At 39.3% G+C, this 25492-nt stretch overlaps 1 protein-coding gene across 1 annotated transcript in view; it reads left to right on the forward strand.

Annotated features, from left to right (window-relative positions):
* The window catches only part of nell2a (neural EGFL like 2a), a 91035-nt gene that overhangs the window by 26939 nt on the left and 38604 nt on the right, over window positions 1-25492 (forward strand). Inside the window, exons 11-13 of the mRNA XM_034218737.1 lie at window positions 1151-1256; window positions 2053-2181; window positions 19969-20094. Coding sequence (XP_034074628.1) covers window positions 1151-1256; window positions 2053-2181; window positions 19969-20094 — 361 coding nt within the window. The remainder of the gene's footprint in view (window positions 1-1150; window positions 1257-2052; window positions 2182-19968; window positions 20095-25492) is intronic.

Raw genomic sequence — 25492 nt, forward strand, 5'->3', positions numbered from 1 at the left:
ACTTCAGCTGCATTTCATTGATCTGGCTTCTCAGCGTTTTCTTTGTGATGTCAAGAAATTGGCAAAATCCTTCTAATTAGGTTTACATTTGTAGGCAAGAGTAATGCAACTGTCAATCATCAGATACCACAGTGGTCCCAAATGCTATTCATTCCCAATTATTCAGAGTTATGTTGGGCTTTTGTCTCATGTACCAGATGGGTGGGTCGCTCACTTTTGGGAGTAATTCACTTGATGACATTACGCCAGACAGGCCCAATCAATCACAGAACAGTGATTTGAAGTTTCTAATCATCCAACTCTATTGTATTAACCAGCCCCCTCCATGAATTCTGCAAAGCCCCATTAGAATCTGCAGTTTCTGACAGCTGTCTGGCTTGCTTGCCCACACCTGGCCCATCTGTAGTCCCAGTTAACTGAGTGGCAGATCAAAGAAATGGGGACGGGGAGTGCTGTCAGTCAGCCCCTCGCTGCAGACTCCTGCAGGCTTCCCCTGACAGCTGCTTGTCACGCCTCTGATCTTCTGTCTGGAGGTGGGTAGAGGGTGGCAAGAAGGTGCGGCTTGTTTGGAAAGTTGTTTGGGGACTTTTAGGGTAACTTTGTTCCAGAGAGCATGATCTGTGTACAAGTCGAGGTCATGACACTTCATGACTGACTGGTATAAGATTATCCTCAAGTAAAATATTTGTGCACTACAAATAGATAAAACTGCCTTTTGTATTTGTCCAACTGTGTATAATGTTAATGACTCTTAATTAGCATCAGTCAGAGCAACACGGGTGAGATCATTAGAGAGACCTGCCAAAGGCATGCTGGGAAAAGGAACCCCCTAATCAAGTTTTACTCTCCGACTAAACACACACGCAGAGATAATCCGCAAGATAGATTCACTGTTTGTATTATAAAGATGCATCATGAATCGTTATGTAAATCATTGAGAAGGAGAGAGGAAGACAGATTTGATTTCCTTCCAGAATTAGTTTTGCCGGCTATTGACCAATAAGTAATTGGTTTGTAATGAACACACAGGGGAAAGAGGGAACACAATAGAAGAAGAATTTCCTTTATAATTAGATTCAGGCCCTTTGCAAATGAAGGGGCAGAGTGGACTTAAGAAGGAGCTCATGGGGAATGTTTTCTCTGCTATCAGGACCGGACCATGCACCGCGTGGTTCCCAGCGAGCCCTGCCCCGAGCTCAACTGTGCCGAGTCGGAGCAGATCACCTTGAATGGCAGATGCTGCAAAGTTTGCAGAGGTATGGAGGACACATCGGCCTTCATGGCATCACTATGTTTCTTTTTTTGAATTATTACTGGGTTTCACCCTTGGACTGTATATATAAATGTTTCACCTTACATTTCAAGTAGTAATCTGGTTTTCAGCATTAATATCTCTATTCATATTATTTAACTACTGTATATATTGCAATATACATATTTAACATATCAATTATTGTTATATATTGTAGTGCAATATGCATTTTTACTTCAACCTCTGTTTATATATCTTTTTTTATTTTTTTACTGTATTTAAAGTGTTAAAAAATCGAATTTCCTCCCGGAGATAGTGTTTCTTAATTTTATAATGTTTAACAATAATTTTCTATGGATGAACATGATTATTTTAAGTTGCTAGTTTCCCCATTTCAGTTTAGATGGAAGTTTTCTGGCAAATAACTAAAGTCAATGATTGCCGGTTGCAGCATTTCATTCTAAAAAACTGCAATAATACAAACCATCTGTGATTTGTAGGAATTTGGCAAAATCTTGTTCATGTATTATTTATACGTTGAGCTCAAATTCCTCCCAGTGTCTGCAAAACTTTCAAAAATGTTCCCTTCAGATTATAAAGTCAGATTTAACTGAGGGAAATATAGCAAATGACTGCCTCTTTGCCCTAATGTGCCTTAAGAAGGAAGCCATGGTATGGATGCTCAGACAAACGACTGTTATACTTTGACATGACCTTTCCACTGGCCCTTTATGCCTCCATCACTCCGCTCCTCATCTCTCCTCTGGAGCTCAACCTTTCCCTCTGCGTTCCTCCTGCAGGTCATGACTTCTGCTCGGAGGGCCACGGCTGCGTGGAGCACTCCGACTGCGTGAACCTGGAGGCGGGAGACTGCTGTGTTTGTAAGGATGGCTTCCGCCCACTGCGAGATGATAATGCCTACTGTGAAGGTAAGGCATGGCCGTGACTTTCAGCTGAAGTTTGTTTGCCCTCCGAGAGGGGATGTGTGGATTTTGGTTGTGGTTGCGCCTGGGCTGCATCAAAGGGGTCATGAGAGGAACCTATTCTTTGCTGTGCATGGCTAGGACGCAGAATTCGGAAACAAAAATGGATTACAGTCAAATAATAAAACGTGTTTGACATTGAAATCATGCAGTGGAAAGTCTCGAGGGTGCGGAGTGCATATACATCGATTTTGAACTCTTGAAATGTATGTATATTGATTATGACACTCTGCTTTGAGCTGGTTTATGCCAGTTGTGTTGTTTCTTGTATTCCTCCCGGGGTCATCTCACACTAATCATATAAGAAGATGTGACAGCTTATTTTACACCTTTTTAGAAGAAACAAAATCAACTTGCACAATGAATACAATTGATATGTTTTAATGAAAAGGTAACATTAGTATCTACTGATCTGACACCTTTATTGTCCCTTTACTGCCATGCTGCTACTATACTTGTGCCGCTTAAGTAAGTTTGATTTGATTTTAAATGAACAATTAATTGTTAAGAATAGAAATGCATACACAGCAAAAAGATAATGTAGACATTTGCTAAATACTCATGAATACATTTTTCCAATTCAAGCTTTTATCACATAATCCCTTTGCGATGGGACATTGTAATCCCCTCATTATTTGTGTCCACAACACGCAATAACTGCTTTTCATTATTATATGAGACTAATGTTTGTTTTCTCAGTGAGTTGATCAACTTGTGATACAAACACATGCTTAAGGGCTTAATGTGTGCATGCATTTAGTCACTCTGCTGGTGGAGTGATAAATGTCACGCCATCCGTCATTAGTGAGGTCATGTGACTAATTGCACACTAAGACTCACATATCTTCAGCCACGTTGCACTTATTATGTAACACACAATGTAAATGATTAAATCAGCACTGCTGTCTTATACAAACAGCGCATGTTTCCTTAAATTGCCTTTTGAACATCCACATGAAAAACATGCTGCATACCTCATTGAGCAGGTCATTTTTATGATGATGTTGAAGTTTTGAAAAACCTGCATAGAGTTCAAACGTTCACTCTCTAAATTGACGATGCTTCAGCTGAATTGCCCCTCTATCATCTTGACTGCATTTCACCAGTTACATCGTTAAAAAATGATGACTATATCATCTTAAATGCTATCCCGGAGTAAAATATGTAGTAAACATCATGTCATAACTGCTACCCCTGTGCATCGCTGCTATTAATGAGCAAACATGGCATCAAAGTTATTCAGATTCCTCTGCCTATGACCTTGACAGCTGCCTTGTCAATATACAGCCTTCTTGATCTTCCTCCTGCATTGTGTGTGTGCAGTTTTAGAGCATCTGTTTGTGAGAAAATGCCTCGGCCTATTTATTTGATCTGCAGTCCACACACTCCCTGTTATATATTCGCTGTCCCCTTCATCAAGATGAGGCTTAAGTGTCGGGTTTTTGTTAAACAGGGAACTAAATGAAGAGTAGTTGTTCACAGCTTCTGCAGTGGCTAGGTAATTAGACGGTCTTAGTATATCTGAATACATTAAGATAGTATCTGTGTTACAGTAATAAGAAATGATTCCGTTAGTTGTGGGTTTTGATCACATAGCAAATGCTTTCCTTAATCACCATACCAGTGCTGAATTATAGTCTCTTTTAAAAACATAATTCTTACAGCGGTGAAAAGTCATTTACATTTATTTAAGCACAATGCTACAGTATAACTTTCTATTCGATTTTTTGTTTTATATGGAGATTCTTTGTTTTATATTTTATGTATGCATACATCAAGTCAAATTCCTCGTATGTGTGAACCTACCAGGCAATAAACCCGTTTCTGAGGTAACTCTCTACTAATTACTTCTCAGATTAAGATTTAACATAAAAAACATCTTTTAGAAAATATAATGCTTTTCCTAAAGAACAGAACAGTACTCACAAAGTACATATGATAATTTAACAGTAATCAGGGGAGATCCTTTAGGACTATTTTACTTAGTATCATATCTTCAATTTGTAAATACAGGTGTTTTTGTATTTAAAAAAATATATAAACAATAAAGGAACTCTGTCATGTTAAATGGGTCGCCTGTAATAGCGATCTTACAAAATAATCATTATCCAATTGCTCAGTTCTCATAAGCTCTACAGAGTGCTACAGTATATTGTCTTTCAGCTCATTGTTTTAGTTCCTGATTCACTTTCATCACTTCCATCAACCTGTTGATAAATCAGCTGTTAACCACTACTATAGCAGCTAGCTGGTGTAGAAACCCGAGCATTTAGCAGCACAATATATAGATATTTCCCTCAGCAGTGGGTGGATATGAAAACAGAGACAATAGTGGATGCTTATAGGAATGCTGTTGCTCTGTGATTCGCCATATTGACTTTTTAAAGAGCTAATATGTCAGTGTTGTGTAGTTTGAATGTTCCCGCCCCACAGTTTTTATACCCCAGTTTGTCTTTGGGTAAACAGAAGTGGTCATTCTTTGAAAATTGCCTCACAATCCATTTCATCTAGGTGGTAAAAATGAAGATAAACCATGACAACCAACATATGACTCTAAATTGGTCCTCCGTCAAGGCTAGATTTATTTTCCACTCACAAATTAACATTCTTTGCTCTGAAAATATGCTGAAAACAACCATAAAATATTCCGTATTCTAGTCCGTGTCGCAGCTCGGTTGCTTTTCAATTCATCGTTATCACTTGTGCAATATCCAAGGACACGTTCCTCGCGGGTCGTTGTTTTAGAAAATAAGCATAGAGCAACACATCCCATTACCAGTGTGAAACTAAGTACACGGCACAGACACACTCGTGCCTCCAACATCAACAATATTCACCTCAAGAACAGCCTGGCTCTCGCTATGAAATTGGAAGGCAGTGTTTGTGGTGAGTGTTTGCATCAGAGACTGCACAGAGAAACCTGTAATCGACTCAATTTACTGATGGAGTTCTCTCAAAAGCAATCGATGTTAAGTGTGTTCCTGTAACTTATGATTCTGTTTGTGCTGTGTGGAAAATGAAACAACTGTCTTGCCAAAACATTGAGGATCCTGCAGATGGATGAGAAAATGCCTTCATGTAATAGATACACTATTGTGTGGCTGCTAGGACATGTGCTAATAGATGAGTGAAATTGTCTGCTTTCAATTCTCAATGAGTTTCAAAAGTAGATGAGTTTCAAAACAGTCATGCCTGTGAGATGAGATGCGAACTTAGAGGCAATGTTATGTATTAAATACAGCAGAGAGATCATGAAGCAGAACGACCGAGAGGAGCACAGAAACACAGGTTTTTACAGACATACACACAGACGCTACGTCTTTTTAATCTTGTCAAACAAAGACAAACATCACATAACGCATAGACAGATACTAGCTCTTTAAAACATTCCTAGGTCAGAGATGGGCTCAAAATAGCTGATGAGATCACTTCTGTGTAAATGTTTCATAGAAGCAGCAGTAGGGAAAACTCAAGGGGATACTAGCCCTGCCTTTGTGTAACTATGTGTGTGTATGTGTGCAGGTGTGTGTGTGTGTGTGTGTTAGAGCATTGAGTTCTCCAACAGAAAAAAAGAGCCCAGTTATTTATTTTACGGTGCAGCCAGGCTGAAGGCTACATGCATGCGTGTGTTTAGGACAGAATTAGACAGAGGGGCGAGCAGTGGAGAAGTGACAGACTGTGTGATTGTCTTTAAATTGAACAATCACTATAGTTCAATGTGTTCAGATAATACCATTATTCATCTCAGCATTGTAAAGGACTGCAGACAGAGAGCAATATCCCATTGTTGTCTGGTTTTCAAATGCCCTACTTAAGAAAGTCTCCATATTCCAAAATAAGGCTGCTCGGGTGTTTTGTGTGGCACCCATTTGGGAATTGTGAAATACAAAATAATATCCTGTAGAACCGAGGAAATAGAAAGAGACAACGTAAAACAGGCTTTTATTTGTCATGTGAAGCGTATCCTAGATAGTGTTATTTTACTGACTCACTTCATCAGGGAACAGTGCACATGGCTGGAAAACAGATTAATATATCAGATATTATATATTTATGTTCACTACAATTAGACACACATATAGATAGATTATATAGTTTGATAGATTTGAAGACGACAAGATTGAAGGGCTGGTTCCCCCAATGCAAAAATAAAATGTTCTCAGTGTTTTGGTTTCTAGAAATAAGAGATATAAAACACTACAACAAATATCTCACTCTGAATTGGTCCTGGGTGAAGGCTAGATGTTCTCACTCAATAAGATTGTTTTGCCTTAAAATGTACTGCTGAAAACAACAAGAAAGTATTTTAATACTTTTCTCCTGCAGTTTGGTTGCTTTTTGTTTCATGGTCTGTGCATAACCAAGGACATTTAAAGCAGTTCATCAATTCATTATTTAGAAATAAATTGTATTGTATTATTATATGCCCAACAAATCCCATGAAGAGTCCAAAACATACAATATATTTTTTTGGACCCTTTAGTATTTTTGACTTTTTATTTGAATCATCCAGAATATTTTATATTGCTTTGTTTATATTTGATATCATATTTTAAATTTTTTCATTTATTTGTAATTGTTAATTCTCTTTTCCACTTTTTTAAGTATTGTATTTTAACGTCTGAACACACTTCTGCGACGAAATAATTTTCCAAATTGGGATCAATTAAGTATCTATCCATCCATCTATCTTACTTATTTGTCTGCCACATTGTAAGATCCTTTCACGTTAAAGATTGTATTAAACATCAAATATATTTTGTTGCAGTTTCATAAAAAGCTCAGCTGGACACCCAAGTTTTAGGCAAACATTCCTCACTGTGCTCTTGTTCGGGAATACTTTCAGATGTACTTTTGTAACCTTTTATGTGTTATTTACAGCAACAGGATGATGTTTGTGAAATTGATTCATAATATAAACTACAGTGCCCATGTTCATTTTATTGAAGGCACATGTCAGCCAGCCAGTGTGACTGCTCATTGAAGTGTTTTTTTATTAAAAAAAGGTCAGCCCGCTTGCACACAGAGTGAGGTTTTATCGCTTATAAGCCACTGCTGTGTGTGTGTGTTTTTGTGCAAGCATATCTCGTGCAAACACAGAACGATCGGATTTCCGTCGCTCTCTTCTGAATGTCACAAGGTGGCAGCAGGCTAATTGGCGCTGACTGAAGAGCACGGCCTACTCCAAAACCCAATCACTGCCGGGATGAGCCTCGAGCCACTGGGCTTCCCACCTGCTAGGGCCCAAACACCCCCCACCCCCCCACCCCTCAACACACACACACACACACACACACACACACACACACACACACACACCACACACACACACACACACACACACACACACACACACACACACACACACACACAGTCAAACATACACACATTCTGTCTGGCTGTGTGTGTTTGAACACACGTCGCCTCTATGACCCTGCTGAAAATGTCACCAAAAACAGACAATCCCACCATCATCCAGGCAGCCCCCTCCAGTGTAAATAACAGTGCCTGGTTAACCAGTATCCTTCAAATGTCACTTGGGAAACATCTTCTCTCTACCCCTTTTCCGGGTCAGCTGACACACATCCTTGGACTGCTTTAAACTCAGGAGGATATCTTTTTTTAATTGCACATTTAAACATCCATGATTACTGGATGATTCTGCTGTACACGCTTTATGTCCCGATTTAGGTGTTGTGGGTTGTGTGGAGTAAAACCTTGACACAAGGACATAGTACATTTACTTAAGTACTCCAATTCCAGGTACTTGCACTTCCCCTGCCTACGTGCAGCACTTTAACTTGCAGAGTAGTATATTTTCCGCATTTTACTTCAGAAAGAATCCAATTCATTTCCATGACTGTGCAACACAATTGTTTATTGCCTAATTATTGTGAATCATTTATTACAACAACAACTCAATGAATTTTGAATCGTACAACCAAATCCAATTTATTTTTATAATGCAAAACTAGTTGAGCTCAGCAATTTTCTTGCGTTTGACCCAGTAATGAAGGAACAATGAAAATGGTGAATAAATCAGTTAATGTATAACCACATCTGAATAAATGAATGATCTCTATGTTTATCCCCGCAAACAGTAAGCAAGGCCATTTTATATGTAAAACACGTTTTTATTACCCAGTGTAATGTGTAAACCCAGTGTGGTGTACATTAAAACACGCAGAGCAACGAGTAACATTTACAGAAGCATATATTTAGAAAGAAAATACAGCCATAAAATTAAAAAAACACATTATTGAACCAAATCTTTGCAAGGCAAGCTTCTTTGTTTAACAACTTTAAACAAGGCAATTCAAAGTGCTATACATAAAACATAAAGCCTTAAAGAAGAGAACACAAGGTGATATAAAAAGACGCTTTAATAAGATACATGTAATATTTTCTTTTTTAAATGGGTGTTTACCATAGACTATATATAAAGGTGTTTACGTATATATGTTAAGACTTTTCAGTTTCTTCTGTGATTGTTGTTTTATTGCTTGATTTTAATGTGATTTTTACTATATTTAATTGTTGTCCCTTTTTTTTTTTTTTACTACCTCTGTAAAGCGACTTTGAGCACCTGTAAAAGCGCTTACAAAATAAATGTATTATTATTAAGACAGATTAAACTGTAGAATTAAAAAAGGACCATGCAAGAAAATACATTAATGTAAAGAGAAAATATGTTTTATGCCAGATTTAGCTATAAGCTAAATTATATGTACAAACACTGAAAGCAATTATACAGACAGATCAAATACAGCCTACACACAGTGCGTTACAAGATGCAGTCCTACAGTTAACCTAAAATAAAAATAAAATACAATGCAGGTGTTGCAAACAAATGTTTTGAGCCCTGATTAAGAAAAACAGAGTTATAAAACATCAGTCCGTCATAGAGCTCTGAAAGCCGCTGTGCTTCCTGTGAGTCATTGTTTAGACCTCTGGCCTATAGGCTGCTCTCAGTCACAGCTTGACGAATGATGGATCCTAATGCTCCATCGATTTGCTCGTGGTGGAAAATCTTTCCAAGTTTAATGAGAGCCTTGATGCAGAGCAAACCCCCATTCACGCTGACACACGTAATGACAAAACAAATGAGTTTGGTCTACGAGATGCACCACGCTTCATTTACGGCATGCCATATCAAAGTGTGCTAAATTAATGTTGAATTTGACGTATACACACACACACACACACACACAAAATCCATCACCACACGTCATTCGAGGCCTGGTAGATGTTTTGGCTTTGATGATGGCTTTTCAGTTTGGGTGGGTCTTTATGTGAAAGTGATTTGGCTGTCATGTGTTAAATATATTCAGATATTGTGTGCACACATTGACAAGAAAAAACAGTAACACATTTTCTCACATTTCCACCAGCTTAGACACGCACACACCTTTGATGTTCATTGTTTTGAGTCAGGTAACAGGCTTCTAAGTGTTTACAGTGATTGATCACAGTATGAGTGTCTGGTATTTAGACAATGACTGTGCTCTCAGTATGCAGGTTTTCACTCTTGTTGCTTCCTAATGGGATTCTTTCCACTCAGTCATCTTAATTGCCTCCCGCTCCATTCCAAATTGGCGTTGACGTTTTGCACATTTGTTTTGGGTCTTTTTCCAAGGCTTTTATTTCTGAGTGATTTTCTAATTTGGTAAGTTTAAAAGATACTTAAAATAATTTGCCTTTAAAAAGTATATCTGTAGTTCAGTCAGACAACTCACGTGTTCCTTTAACATGTTTATTAGAAGCAGCATATAGTTGAGTTTGGCGACTAGGCTCGGGCATCATCGCTCCATAGATATACATAGCACGATGAGTGATGATTAAATAACTAACCCCTAAAACTGCGTGGAGATTAGATACTATCCCCCAAAACTGCGTAGCCCGAGCCTGACGCTGGTGATGTAAGACTGATAAGTAGAGGGCCTGGCGAGCTGCCATGTGGCCATTCCCCCTAAGCACAACGTCTTTAAGGGGAATATACTACTAAGTGAGACTGCTATATAGGCCTGAGGAATAGCCCAGAGCCGATTCTTCCCTGAGCACAGCGGCTTTGAGAGGAATATACTACCTATATATGCTACCTAATGAAACTGCTATGTGAAGGCCCGGGAACAGCCCGAAAAGCCATCCCCCTTAAGCACCACGGCTTTGAGGGGAATATACTACCAAGTGACTGCTATGTGAAGGCCCGGGAACAGCCCGAAAAGCCATTCCCCTTAAGCACCACGGCTTTGAGGGGAATATACTACCTAGAGAGACTGCTATGTGTAGGCCCGGGAACAGCCCGAAAAGCCATCCCCTTAAGCACCACGGCTTTGAGGGGAATATACTACCTAGAGAGACTGCTATGTGTAGGCCCGGGAACAGCCCGAAAAGCCATCCCCCTTAAGCACCACGGCTTTGAGGGGAATATACTACCTAGATAGACTGCTATGTGTAGGCCTGGAAGTGACCAGTGCCGACCCCCCCCACCCCAGCACCGCGGCTATGAGGGGAATATACTACCTAGAGAGACTGCTGTGTCTAGGTCTTTAAGGCAGCGACAATGAGCTTTCCCCCCCAAGCATGCAGCTATGAGGGGAATATACTATAATGAAATAAATATAATCTAACCCAGCAACCACCTGGTATGCAATAACAGAATTCTACAGATATACATCTTTGAACGTTACTCATCATGCAAGTAGTAGTGCAAGAGCTCATGGTTGTTTGTGCTGCAAGGATCTCATTCATGTGAGGCATGATATAGCGCTGGTAGGCAGAAGATGACCGACGGCCCAGGATACTCAGGGTTGAGGTAGGCGGATATAGAGCTGCGGTTGTGGCTGTGCAGATTCTTAAACAGTGGGAATAGCGATCTGGGGGCAGGTCGCAGCTTAGGCAGAGATCACGCAGCTTGGAGGAGAACCCTCATCGTTGGGTTTGCAGCCATCGAATAAACATGGGCGCCGACCCATGTGTCAGAGGGCAATGATGCGAGAAGTTCAGCATGGAAGATAAAGGACAAAGAAAACAGTGTTAGTTTTAGCAATGATTATTCGGGGTTCCTTGACTCCCAAAACCGAACTGTCAGACATTGAATGTTTAAAAAAAAAGTGTGTATATTTGATCTCCAAAGTTAATTCAGTAAGGGAGAGATTATGCTGAGGATTAAAAGGTGAGAGGTCGTGTATATTCGCCACCTGAGAAACCAATAGAAAGCTGTAACAACGGCATCTGACGTTTATCAATGTATAGTGAAACCCCTTTGCCACGGGTGCAAAGTTAAGAGGCAGTCTTTATCATTGCGTGGAGGACGTGCCTTCTTAAGGCCCTTGAGGAGCAAATTAATTAACTCTAGCGTGGCTTAATACTTAGCACTTGAAGATTGCAGGATTCGAATGAAAATACAATTAATGCATGAACAACTATTATATCTATTGCATAAGTACACAGAGGAGGGACAGAAGAAGATAAAGTACCAAGCTGAATTGTATGCTTTGAATCATGCTCTTGGTTGGAGGCAGAATATGGGAAATCCTTGAGGGCTTGATGTGTAGATCCAGAGTCATTTGGTTGAACGAAGGGCATGGCAAGCTGGTGGGGCAAAGCACTCATTGTGAAATCCCCCGAACCAGCAGAAGGCGCAGCATCTGTAAGTAACTAGAGGATCTGAGGACACCGCAAGGTCATTATAAAAGAATGAAAATAACCTTCCACTCGTCGCAGAGGGGCTAAGGACCAAAGATCTGAGCAATAGCCATCTCTAAGATTGCATTCATGCCGAATAGTCCGCGTCTTTACACCAGATGCAAGTGTATTACATCGTTTCATTTGCAGAAGGTTGGGTTTGCGTTCACCCAGGCAACCTCAAACAGACTATGAACTGTAAACTAAAGTCATTGTACGGAGATGCTTTTTCAACAATTGGCGGGACATTAAGCGGATAAAATGCAGATCCCAGCAATTTCTACAGTAGCCTGCATCATGGAGCATGGCAGGTTATTTTCATACTGCTGTTAATCTGGAGAGTACATCAACAGACTCTGCGGCCGGCGCATAGGATACATCGGACAACGTGCATTAAAAACATTATAACACATAATGAGACGTTATGCAGTGAGGAGGTTTCACCGATGACAAGTGGCTCTGATGAGATTGTACCACTGCCTTTTCTCTGTACACAGGGGACCAGTGAGGTAAGCAGTCACCAGAATGAATGCATGACCCTATAGGTTACTGGATGTTGCACACAGCATAGATAGCAAAACAAGCGATGACGCGCAAATAGTTGTTTCCCATGTTTTGATGCGGACTGCGTCACACCAGCAATGAACCTCTCCAGAGTTTACTAGCGAGCGACCCGAGACCACCTCTTTTAGGCGGAGCAGAGGTATCGGACTGCTTCCACACCAATCCAACGAACCGCATCAAGGGGTTAACGCTACAGGGACCGATTCAATAGTACTAACCAAGCAGGTGTGAACGTGACCTAAGACTATGGTGCCTTAAGGTTTGAACAGAAAGGCTAGCGCTTGTTCCTTATAAATATAAAACATCTCTTTTAGAGAGACTACCAGTGGGAGACCATCATTGAAGGCAGTAATCAGTATTGAATGTATTACAAGTCTAATATGTAGTATAACGTAGAGCACTTTGAACATTTGGAAAGGCGCTAAATAAATAACATGAATTGTAATTATGGCTGTTCTGATGCGGGACAGCTTGTCTGGGTTAAGTGCTCATAAAATAAATTATGCTACATTCAAAAGAAACTCATTTGATCTGTTTTTTTTCTCACTGTTATTTTCTTTTATACCCATATTATAACGATAAGTGTCTCGAAGGATTTCTACAATAAGGTAGCAAACACGCCACACCTTTACGGCAATTTTCTTCTGAATAAAAAGGAGTGGAGAGGTTTTAGAGAATTACCCATTATTGTACTGCTTTTCCAAGATCCAGACAATGTGCTCATAGCCCTAAACACTCCTTCAACATAATAGGAAAGTCTGCACTGTGAACAAAATAAGCAATTTCAAGCCTTTTGGCCCATGCAACTTCAAAAAAATACTCATTTAAAATTAATTTATTGATTTGTTGCAACTCTTATAAAACCCTTAATTTCTGAAATGAACTTCAAAGTGTTGAATTGCAGTATGCAGTATCACCGTGGAACATTTTGTGAAATAAATTAATTGACTTGTTTTCCTGGAATTGGATACCGGTCTTATCTGTACAATAAAATAAAGTTACCACCAGCAGCCATTTGTGTTAGCTCATTATAATGTGTCCTTAATGTGACACATTCAGGAAAACACTGTGTCTGGCCATAAAATACTATGCACCGGTGAACAAAGCAGGCGAGCTGTATCCCTCTGCTTCCAGCTTTGATGCTAAACTAAACTTATTTCATATACATCTTCTAAAATGTTGAACTCTTCTTTTAAAGTACAATAAAAGCCACTATGTGTATAATATGTTTACATACAGAATGTATGGAATTCCATTCACTATTTAATTTAAATAAAAAAAGGCCCTTAACCCTTAATCCTCACGCCGGCGTGATCAGATCATGTGACCTGGTCAAGCCGGCACCGAATAAAAACGCCTATGGATACACCTGCTATTTGTTCATAAAATGTGTATATGGTTCATGCTACCTCAATCAAACTTTTACTTTATCATAGTGACATCCCAGGTATATATTTCCAGCTTTCAAAATGTTTCGTTGTGCATGTTTGTGTACACATAATATCATTTTCAAAATCAGTTTTTTCGTTTTTTGTGCGGTTTTGGGTCCAAAATGTTCACATAGTATGTCAAAATGTAAGAAATAACTATCAATGTATATAGGTGATAGATACCAAAACATTGACATGCTCAACATTTCTTAATGGGGTTTAGTAATACAAATCAAAAGTATGCGAAAGTGGACAAATTAGCCCAACACATACTGCACGAATGTTCACAAGCATTGATTTGTTTTCCTAAAAACAAATTCTCAAGATTTGAAAATCACATTAAAATCCAAATCATAAAAACTCTCCCGACCACCAACTATAACTTAATATTTGATCCAATGCCACTCCCCTTAATCTGATCCTGTAACATTCTCTGACATCTTTCTCCACCCACGAGGAACCAAGGCTAACAGTGGAGATTATTTGCTGAGTGGGACACTGTTTGGCCAGCAGGGACAGCCCTTTGTCTCTTTGCTCTTCCCTCTGCCTGCTACACGTCTCGCCATGAGGGAACTGCCTACTGAAGAATATCTGACACTGTTTTGGCAACCGTCGTCCCTCTGCTGATTATTGAAACCGAGTTAGAGAGATGGTTGGGGAAAAGAGGGATAGAAGAGAAAAAGACGGAGAGATAAAGGGAAAGAGAGACTGCTGGTGGAATGGCACAGACTCGGGTGTCTTTGTGGGACATCCAGAGGCAAAGCCAGTGTTATCTCCCTACTCCCAGACCTTGGTGTACTGCAGTATGAAAAACAGATAGTGAGGACGCTCTTTTAGAAACGACATGTTAGGCAAGCTGAGAGGGCTAAGCTGATATTCCCTATTTACATAGTTGATGAGGAATCATGTAAAAAATGTTAATGAAAAGTTATGACCTCCAAGAATGTAACAACGCTTGGCTTGCAAATCATTTAAATACTAGAAGATGGATGAAGAGTTTCATATCATGGACAGGCAATTTTGGCTTAGATAAGAGTCAATAAAGACGGTGTAACTTCTCTAACTACACTAAAAATGTGTTTCAATGTTCCTTGGGAAAAAAAAAAGTTTGTTTAATACTCATATGTTAACATAACTATGAGTACATCACTTGCTATTACAATTTGAACTCTTGGGGATTCAAGCAATAACTCATTTGTTGGTAATTCAAAAGTCACAGCTCCCGTATTGTGTTTTCAGGGCAGCAGCATCATCATCTAAAGTCCTTCCTTATTATTAGTTATCCTTTTGTTTATCTGTTTATGAATTGTATTTAAAGAACTACTTTACCAGAGAATATTTCCTTCTTTGCTGACCTTGAGTTTTGTGCTTCAGTGATTCTAAATTGCACTCGAGAGTGTGTCAGTACACTGTGGTATGACTGTTTGTTTACAGATCACACTTCTGACCATACTCTACCAAAACCAATCAGTGCTCATGCTACAGTATGTTTGGTCAGATGTGCAACAGTTTTCCGCAGAATTGGAAGTGAAACATTGCTTTTCTGCCTCTTGTCAGGTCCTCTTTAAAAAAAGTAATGGTGCGCAATTTAATAGCCTTGTGGAGACTATGGAGATTGAAAAGTCAATTCTCTTTTTCCCCACTCGTTTGGCCTGCGAAGGTACTCGGCTTGTGGGAAATAAAGTTCATTACAGAGTAACTCCACACTCGATAATAAGAACGGCTCTTACTAATCTAAAACTGATATTTGTTGTTTATTTTGATTAATCCCTTTTAGAGTAATCAATTGAAATCATTATGTTGTGGTGTTTGGTTTATAGTTATATTAATTATTGAAAAATGTGTCAAAATGAATTTGATTTTAAATGAGTTTCTTTCTTCCATAGCAAACCAGTGAGTCCATATAACATAAAGCCCTCCAATCACTGACAGCTATAGCTGCTGTGGTTTTTGTCCGACATTAGGAACCAAAGACCTCCCTCTTTCTGCATAACAAGGACGTCTTTTGTCCTATTAATACAAAGTTACCCGCCCTCCTCAGATATGACTGTGATTGATTCCATCGCTATGCAGGAATGCGCAAAGGTGAAAAAAAAGAGAAGAAAGCCCTTCTCGAGCCATCTATCGCGATGTGGCAAAACATTGACCCCGAGCACTCTATTCAACGATAAAAGCCGCCGCTGACACTTGGCAAGCTTCCTTCGCTTGGCGCATCACGTGTGACCATGCGACAGGCCAATCAAGAAAATGGAGTGCGTTAATGGAGATGGAGATGGTCGCTCTCCCCTGTGCGTTCAGTTGCCCCATATCATCTCACCTCCAAACATATTGTTTTAGCAAACGTAACTGCTGTCACCAGGGGCGAGACGGATGATGTCTTACAGTTAATAGGCTCTAAATCAAAGCCGCAGCATGGACGGCCAATCACAAAGCAGGAAAGCTTTCACCTTAGACCTACGCTCAAGGTTATTATTGCGATTGCGGACGGACATAATTAGTTCCACATTCTGTCTCTTCAGATACAGTTAATACTCTTTTTACTATCTCAATTGTCCACCCTCTTACAGTCGACACTTTTCAACACTTTTACTTCACACTGGGCTCTTTTTCAATCATTCTCTGTTTAATCCACTACTTTTCCTTCCCTTTTCTCTCCACCTCCTCCTGTCCTCCTTATGTGCCTCTCTCACCTCACTATCTCTGTCAGTCGCCCTCTACGCCGCTCTCTCATTTCCCCTTTTCTGTCAAGCTCAATAGTAAAGCTAGTCGTGACTCCATCTTTGTCTCTACATCAGTTTTTATCCCTACCTGCACTGCTATTTGCCCTTCCATCTACTTCCAATTTCTCCCTACCTTTCAACTTCTCTGCTTCTCCCTCCCCCTCTACCAGTCACAGGGTTTAATTAGCCTCCATTCATTTACTGAAGGGCATATGTACTTTCATAGGTGGTCTGTGATTGTCTGTCTATGCTTATTTATCCATAAAGCTTTTCAGTAGCCGGAGGCAGCAAGTATTGATGCAACTGTGAAAGGAAGAAGACTAAGGAAATAGGAATGCTTGAGTTGTAGACAGGTGCTGAGCTCTGAGTGTGCGGCTTGCTGGGCGGTGCCATACCCAAGGACATGCAAGCCAAAATGAATGCCAATGCAAATCTATTGAAATTCAATTTCAAGTGCTCTTTGTAAGAGCACCTGGCACGGAACATATTCAGGGGTGAATGTCCTTTTGCACTCTGACAGACACTGAATACAGGGGATGAATAATAAATTAGTCACCTCAAGGACTATGGAGCTTGTCCCTCAAGAAGAAACCTACATTTGACCTGTTCTTTCAACAGGAACAGGACCGGGAGCATATTACACTGCCGGGTTTGTTCGGATCAACTCGTATTTGCATCGAATTGCATTTGGTTGCATCACATTATCAAGATTATTTTGTTTACCCTGGCAGTGTTGTGCATCTTCTATCTGATGGTTTGGCATGCAGTATAGAACCCAGGAATAGCTGTTGCTAAGGCAACAGCTAATAAGGATCCAAATATGGAATCATGAGGGTGAAACGGAAATACAAAGGACAATCTAATGAATTATTTTTCTTAAAGCTACACTAACCGAGTTTAATTACTAGGTTGCCGAAAGCTTTCTTAACAATGTCAAAGAAACAAAGCACCAAGTTGTTTTGCCAACATGTTAGCAAACAATTGCCAGCTAACATATCCAGCAGAGACGGAGCAACAGCAACATCAGTATTAGCCTGTTGCAGACATTTGAATCACCACCCATAGATTTGCTTAGTAATTTAAAGGGGCCCTATTCTGTTTTTTGGGGTTTCCCTTTCCTCTAGTGTGTTGTAAAGGTTTTTGTGCAAGTAAATGGTCTGCAAAGGCTGAAATCCCAAAGTTCCCTCCAGAGGGAGTTTCTCTCCCACACACTCCCCCGCCCTGCCTGAAACACTTCCATTGGACTCCTTTGTTTACTTCCACAAAATAATGACATCACTATAAGTAACACTTGCGCTTTTATTGACTAGCACTGAAACACATTGCAAGTGAGAGGCTAAGGGGCGGGACATCTAAAATAGATTAACCACTCACATTATAGCCGGCCAGCTAACCAATCAGAGAAGACTGGACTCTGGTTTCAGACAGAGGGTGGAAAGAGGTTCTGTAGCACAGGCAGTATGAGAAAAATAAAGAACTTTTGAACATTAAAGCATGTCAACATATCACAGTAGAGGCACAATTATAACATTGGAAAATGAGCATAATAGGACCCTTTTAAATAGTTCTGCTATTAGAGAAATTATTGACTAATCAAAGCAGTATGAGAAAGAAAATCATTTGGACTTCATCTTCGTACAAGGCTGTCAGAGGTTCAAGTTTGTCACCTGGTGCTTTCTGAGCACAGTATCAGGCTGAATGAGTGAAAGAAAATAGTAATTCAGTCTAGTTATCAGACTACTTGAGCGTGAGTATTTCTGACAACCTGACTCTTATTATGCAGATACTGTTCGTCTAGAAACTGCCCCCTTAGATTTTATAAATCGTGATTGAGACTTAATGTTATAATTCCAGGTTTTTCATTTATTTGCCTGATTAGACCTCCCTTACATACACCTTTATCATAATTTAAATACATTCACTTGGTTACCTCAACTATGCCCTGGTTTACTTAAATTGAGCCAGCATAATTGAAAACATTTGAGTTTGTTTCCTACCCGTTCAGATTTCTAAACCTAAACATCTTCCCAAGTTATATAATTCTTACTCTAAAGTAAACTCAAACACACAGATAAATGACCAGAAGTCTGGAAAAAAGCAGCCAAGCTCTGCTTTACTTTAAATGGATTGAAAATCGAGTGGTGGAACCTTAAGTGCTTCAGCGCCCCCCTTTCATGGACCCTCTGCTTTTCGACCTCTGTCTGCCTCTGATGAAGACAAATGGCACTTTTCCCAATGGCTGCATAGAAGCTTTTAGAACTCTTCTGATGTAAGAACCAACTATTTCAGAAACTACAAAAGATGGTCTCCAGGATTGGACTAAGCCACAGTATCATACTGGAGATGTCACTATGACAGTGCTGTACCTTCTCTTTATTGGAAATTAATACATAGCATAAGTTTACGTAGACAATGCCCTCTATTAGCCACATCACGTTTTAGCGTCAAATGATAAGTTCACAATACAGATTTACAACATGGAAGGCGCAGACAAATGACATCATATTGCTGATAGGGGACTTGTTGAGAAAATTAGCAAGAGAAAGCCGGATCTTAATCCCAAGAAGTCACCAATGACTACATGTCAGTGTCGTCTTATCTCTCATTACAAATTAATGAAAGCCAAAGTCAATTAAAGCCTGCTTCAACATCTTTAATGAATTCTGGAAGCTACTAAACATCATCCCCAGCTTTGTAGAACCAGACAAGACAACAAGCTCCGTCAGCTAATTTATTGTACTTATTGTAAGTCGCTTTGGATAAAAGCGTCAGCTAAATGCAATGTAATGTAATGTAATTTCCATCATCAGAATACAAGCTGGTGAAACTCCGACAAACAACACACATGATAAATAAGTGACTTTAGCACCTCCTTTGTGTCTTATTTGCCTGTCATACCTTTTTCAAAGATAACTGTACTGTTGCAACCTGTTCAACAAATGATGCCATAAAGTTAAATAAAACCACTGGATAAAAATGTTGGAGGTTACGTGATGAAAAAATCAACTAGTTCCAGATGATGAAGCTGTTGAACGTCACTCAGTTTAGAAGGTTTAAAAAAAGGGTTAGGGTTAGCAAGGGCCTTGAACTTGAGGTCATTGAACACTGATTAAAAGTATTGTTTGATTTGCACCAGTGTAGGCAGTCTCAAATCTACCAAACATTTTGTATGTGAAGGTCTATAACCATGTACTTACCTTCAAATGTGGAAATCATCTTAAAACGATTATAAAAGCGCATTTACAGTTGTCTTATAACTTGTTAGTAATGTGAAAGCATTCCACATCTAACCAAGCTTTGTTCTCCCCCTCTCTGCTTCTCTCTACCTGCAGATATTGACGAGTGCGCTGAGGGGAAGCACTACTGCAGGGAGAACACCATGTGCGTTAACACTCCGGGCTCCTTCATGTGCATTTGCCATACGGGCTACATCAGGATCGATGACTATTCCTGCACAGGTGAGTTCCTCTTCTGCTGACCTTTTGACATGCTGGAATCAAGCAGAGCAGGCACTGTTTTTATTCTAGCTTAGTGTGCTTCATCTTCCACAGCAACCATTTTGTGAAGCTACCCAGTCTCATGGCATTTCGTGTTCACCAACACGATTTTTAATCTATTGATTCGTGTTCACCAACACGATTTCCCCCTTTTTTTCGTGTTGCACAGCACGATTTTAAAAGCAATGTATTTCTACTGGTAATGTGTTTTCGTGCCTGCAGCACGTCTTTTTCTCCGGTCGGGTCGAGGAAGACCGGAAGCTGTGTGGTTCATAAAAACATGTTCTTACTCAATATCAAGCCACAATTATTGCTTTTATGTTAAATCGTATAATTTCGGACTTTTGTTGCCGTCTGTGAGGAAAATAAATGGGGCTCAGAGCCTCGGGATACTGAAATTGAAATTTTTTAAATCTTTTTTTCCTTCTAATTTGTTATTCTTTTCAAAATAACACACTGTTATTTACTCACCAATAACACACAATTATCCTTGCTTTTATTTATTGGTTTAATTCCATAATCTCTGATTTTTTTTGGCGTCCGTCAGGAACTGAATTTCAAAATAAAAATAACCGGAAACAGACGTAGGCATTTCGAGCGATTACCCAAGATCCTCAGCTATGGATTAAGCTCGCTGATTGGATGTTTTAGCCGCAATGCATGCTGAGATTTGGTGTTTATATTATATGAAATCCGGAAAACATTTTAAAAGAATAAAATACTTAATTCCGAGTGCTCTTGCTTTTCTCTTTGAAAGTCATCACATAACGGCATTGTAATACACGGTTCGGCTGCATTACATATTACAGATCTGCCGTAGTTCTTTATTTATAGAGCCCTGATGAGAAGACTTTTGAAAAACTGGAAGAAATGCCGTCGAAACTGAATACTTGACGTGAATCATAAATATATCAACAATTAAACAACATCTTAAATTTCTCTTCACACAATACGTCTCCTTGCAGTATGTGAAGCTGACCGTTGAGCGGCCCGACCAAGCAAGGAGGCAGAGGCAGAGAATTCAAATATAACCCGGTGTGGGCATTTATTCATCGCTGTGGTACAGGATAAACAGCCTCAATATTGCTGCCCAGGTGAACACAGTCACCAGCCACAAGGATCTCACCCACACTACCAGCCTCTACCAAACAGGAAACACAGAGCCTAAATACACACCCACTAATCAGCAATTAGACACAGGTGAGGGGGGAGCAATTAGACACAGGTGGGGGGGGGGAGGAGACAACACAGGGCACCAGGTGAACATAATCAGGAGTAACAGAAAGAACGGGAGGGGGAACACTTTTCAAAATAAAAGACATGTGCAATATACAAGGCCCGAAGCCGTTAGTCCACAGTGACGAAGTTACCTTCGTCACACAGTATCAACACTAATTCGGCTGACTTTTACATTTGATCTAATTCATAGATAGGTTATATTTACACCATAACGGTGCACAGCTGATATAAAAGGAATTGTAGTTTTTAAAGATATTACTGATTTTCTTTGAATGTAAGAATGTAAATACTGAGTCTGAAATAGTATAGCAATATGCTGTAAAATGATGTGAAAACATAAATAAAACTACACATCTTCAGATGTTGTACATACATAAGTGTCCTACACTAATAATACAAAGTTATTATGGCTGTGTGTACCTTGTATGCACCACCTAGTGGTTAAAGCACGTTATTGAATTATTGTTTTTTTGTGTTATATTTGATTAAATATTAAGAGTACATACTTTCATAGGGGGAAAGTAGAAGGTCTGTGATAGAAATATAGAATATAAAAAATCAAGAAGATACTATAAGTGATCTCTACAATAAAACAGTTTAGTGCAGGATGTACAAAGATATTAATAGGAGGAGGTGCAAAACAGAAAAACAAATTAACCTTTATTTAAACATTAAATAACAGATTAAGGTCTTCTTTTAAATAAGAAAAAAATGTTGGGGGTATCTATCTACAGATAAATATTAAGCCTGACAAAGTACTTAACGTCTAATATATTGCTTTCCTGCAATGTTAACTATGTTGAAGCACTTATTTTAACTGATATTATACATATGAATTATACTCTTATGTATGTAGATAGAATAAGAAATGTACAGAATATAACAGTTTAATGGTGGAGGTACACACATATTGATAGATGTCTTGTAATGCACTGTTGAGGAACCTGTGACCCAAGTGTTTCATTCATTGCATAACTACACCGTAGTTGTGTATATGATATGTCAATACACCTTTGAAAATCTTGAAATCTTGAAAGGGATGTGCAAAATAGCCATAATATACAGTCTTTAATTAACTATTAGTAGAGAATAACGAGTAATGAATATACTTTATTACTCGTTTCCATTCATGTCAATTGCAGATACATGTTTAGTCTTCTCAAGCACCAACTATCAAATATCTCTCCTGATTGTTGGCACTTGACAATCACCTTACCTGAATTTTACTCAGGTGTAACTAAAGTCTGATTTAAGGGTTGTTTATATTTCACATCATTAATCAGAATCTGCAAAGTAACTCAAATAAATGCAGTGGAGTAAAAATACCAGGTTAACCTCTGAATTGTAGTGGAGTAGAATTACAAAGTAACAATGAGCTGTCATGTGGGTATATTAATGCTGCACATTATGGACACAAGCGATTTTCACCCATTTATTAATTATATGTTTTACATTTGATAACACCAATGTGTTTAATACTGGCAACTTCTAATTGTGGGAAAAACGAAAACGTTAAGTAGAGACGTCCCATAGAACATTTTGCGAAACACAATAGCCAGCATGTGTAGTTCTGGGGGGGCGTTCGATTCCAGTTTTGGATAGTCTGGCGTGGTTTCGTTCCATTTCAAACAGCTGTTTGACGCTCAGCGTAACCTTGGCGCACTGCCACTCCAACATCCAATCCCAGAGTTTGAAGATTAATCACGGGGACTGTAGTCCTAAACGATAGCTGGGGATTATGGGTAGTGTAGTGTCTTCGGCCATCCTAAACTCAGAAATGTTGACAATCGCAATGATGCTCGGAATGTCCCTTATAGGCCTACGTCTGTTTCCGGTTGTTTTTATTTTGAAATTCAGTTCCTGACGGATGCCAAAAAAGCCAGAGATTATGGAATTAAACCAATAAATAAAAGCAAGGATAATTGTGTGTTATTGGTGAGTAAATAACAGTGTGTTATTTTGAAAAGAATAACAAATTAGAAGGAAAAAAAGATTTAAAAATACAGATTTCAGTATTCTGAGGCTCTGAGCCCCATTTATTTTCCTCACAGACGGCAACAAAAGTCCAAAATTATAGGATTTAAAATAAAAGCAATAATTGTGGCTTGATATTGAGTAAGAACATGTTTTTATGAACCACACAGCTTCTGGTCTTCCTCGACCCGACCGGAGAAAAAGACGTGCTGCAGGCACGAAAACACATTACCAGTAGAAATACATTGCTTTTAAAATCGTGCTGTGCAACACGAAAAAAAGGGGGAAATCGTGTTGGTGAACACGAATCAATAGATTAAAAATCGTGTTGGTGAACACGAAATGCCATGAGACTGGGTTGTGTGAAGAAGGTTGGTAATAGACTTGAACTACTACAAATATGGAATGTAATTACCTGCCTTAATAGCGACTCCGGTACCTTGTGAGTAGGCAGGCACGTACTGCAGCTGGAAATAACAGAAGCAGTTTTGATCAATGTCTTTATATTTCTCTGTGGAGACATTTTGTCAAGGTGAGAGCATTGCAACCTTCACAGCAGCTGTACACACTTTACAAATGTGTAGTCTACACTCTAGATCAAATTTAAAATTGGGGTTTGGTCCAAGCAAGCGGGGGCCAAAGCACCCACCAATTTAAGCCGCTTGTCTGATTTGTCTCAGACAAAACTTTACATGTATGTAGTTGAGATCAAAACAAAGGCTACGTTAGATCATTACTTTTGTCCTATAGGGTGCTGTTAGTCAGAGGAGAGAAAGAGGGGAAGCCCCCCCATACATTAAGTACATGGTCTCATATGGGGCTGTAGTGATGGAAAGATAGTCTGTAGTTTGTTCTCATATTGTTGTGTTTGTTTAAGGGTGGAGACGAGGGGAGACATGCTTTTAAAGCATTTGTAAACCTACATTTGGGTATTGCCAACTAGAGATGATTTAATTAGCATCATCAGTCATACACTGGAGAATTATATTTGATTTCATTATGATAAATTCTGCAGCCAAGAGACGCACAGACTTCCCGGTAGAGGCAGCCAGACTTTAAACATAGTGAGTTATCAGTGTCATTGTGCAGTGTGAGGCCGAATAAGGAAGCTGTGTAATAGAAAAACATGCTTCGACAGAGAGACATAGCTATCTTAGAACACCTGTAAACCTTAGCCATGTGCTACAGCTACTCTCCCTCTTGTCCTAATCCAGTCGGCACCTGGTTAGACACACTTGTCTTTGAGTTAGTCACCCTGCAATTAGGCACAGTCTTTTCATTTGATATGCATAGGGATGAATGTCTCATTTTGATTTGCTCCTATTGATCTTGCTCTGATTACCAGCACTACTTTAAAACACACACACAAATCAATACCAGCCTTAATACTTTATGATTTAGCATTAGCTAGCTGCAGTACAGGGAAGATTGTACACAGAAAAAGTGTAAAATCAATTCCTGAATCAATTTCCTTTGTGTAGTGTACCTATCTCACTGCTTTGTTGTGTCAAAAAAACACAATTTCACATGTTTATTCTATAAAAAGATGTATTAATCCATACATTGTATTGCTATAAGCTAGTTGTTTGTAATTTGACACATTTTCACGTCTGCCCTTTTTTAAAGTGAGTCCCTTACTTTGTGTGAATACTTTTCTACTTTGAAAACTTCACTTCAGGACTATTTGGAAATGGAAAAGTTTCTGTGGACTTTCTGCCGAGTTTGTGTGAGTCTTCATCCGGTGTGTGAATGTGCTGTGTGCATGCGATAAGGAGAAAGAAAGTCGATGAGAAACAGAGACAGTGAGTGGAGGCGGCAGACCCATTTGTTCCTGATCAAAGTTGAAACCGAAGTGAATTTCAAAAGCAAACCAAATCAATCTTAAAAGATTGCGCTAATGATTCACACACTTTGTTCTCTGTCTGTGTTGTGGGTAATCATGGTAGTAGCCCTGCTTGTCACAATAGCTTCTTCCACTATAGTCTATCACTAGGTTATAGTAGATAAGACAACTGTGCTGCGTATTAAATACAAAACCGATAAAGCATCATACTGATTGATCGGTTACGATGTGTAACCGATCAATCACTATGATGCTTTATCGGTTTACCTGCTTTTTTTGTATTCTAAATCAGAGACAAACACA

The sequence above is a fragment of the Gymnodraco acuticeps genome, unplaced genomic scaffold (genome assembly GCF_902827175.1).
Source record: "Gymnodraco acuticeps unplaced genomic scaffold, fGymAcu1.1, whole genome shotgun sequence".
Lineage (NCBI taxonomy): Eukaryota > Metazoa > Chordata > Actinopteri > Perciformes > Bathydraconidae > Gymnodraco > Gymnodraco acuticeps.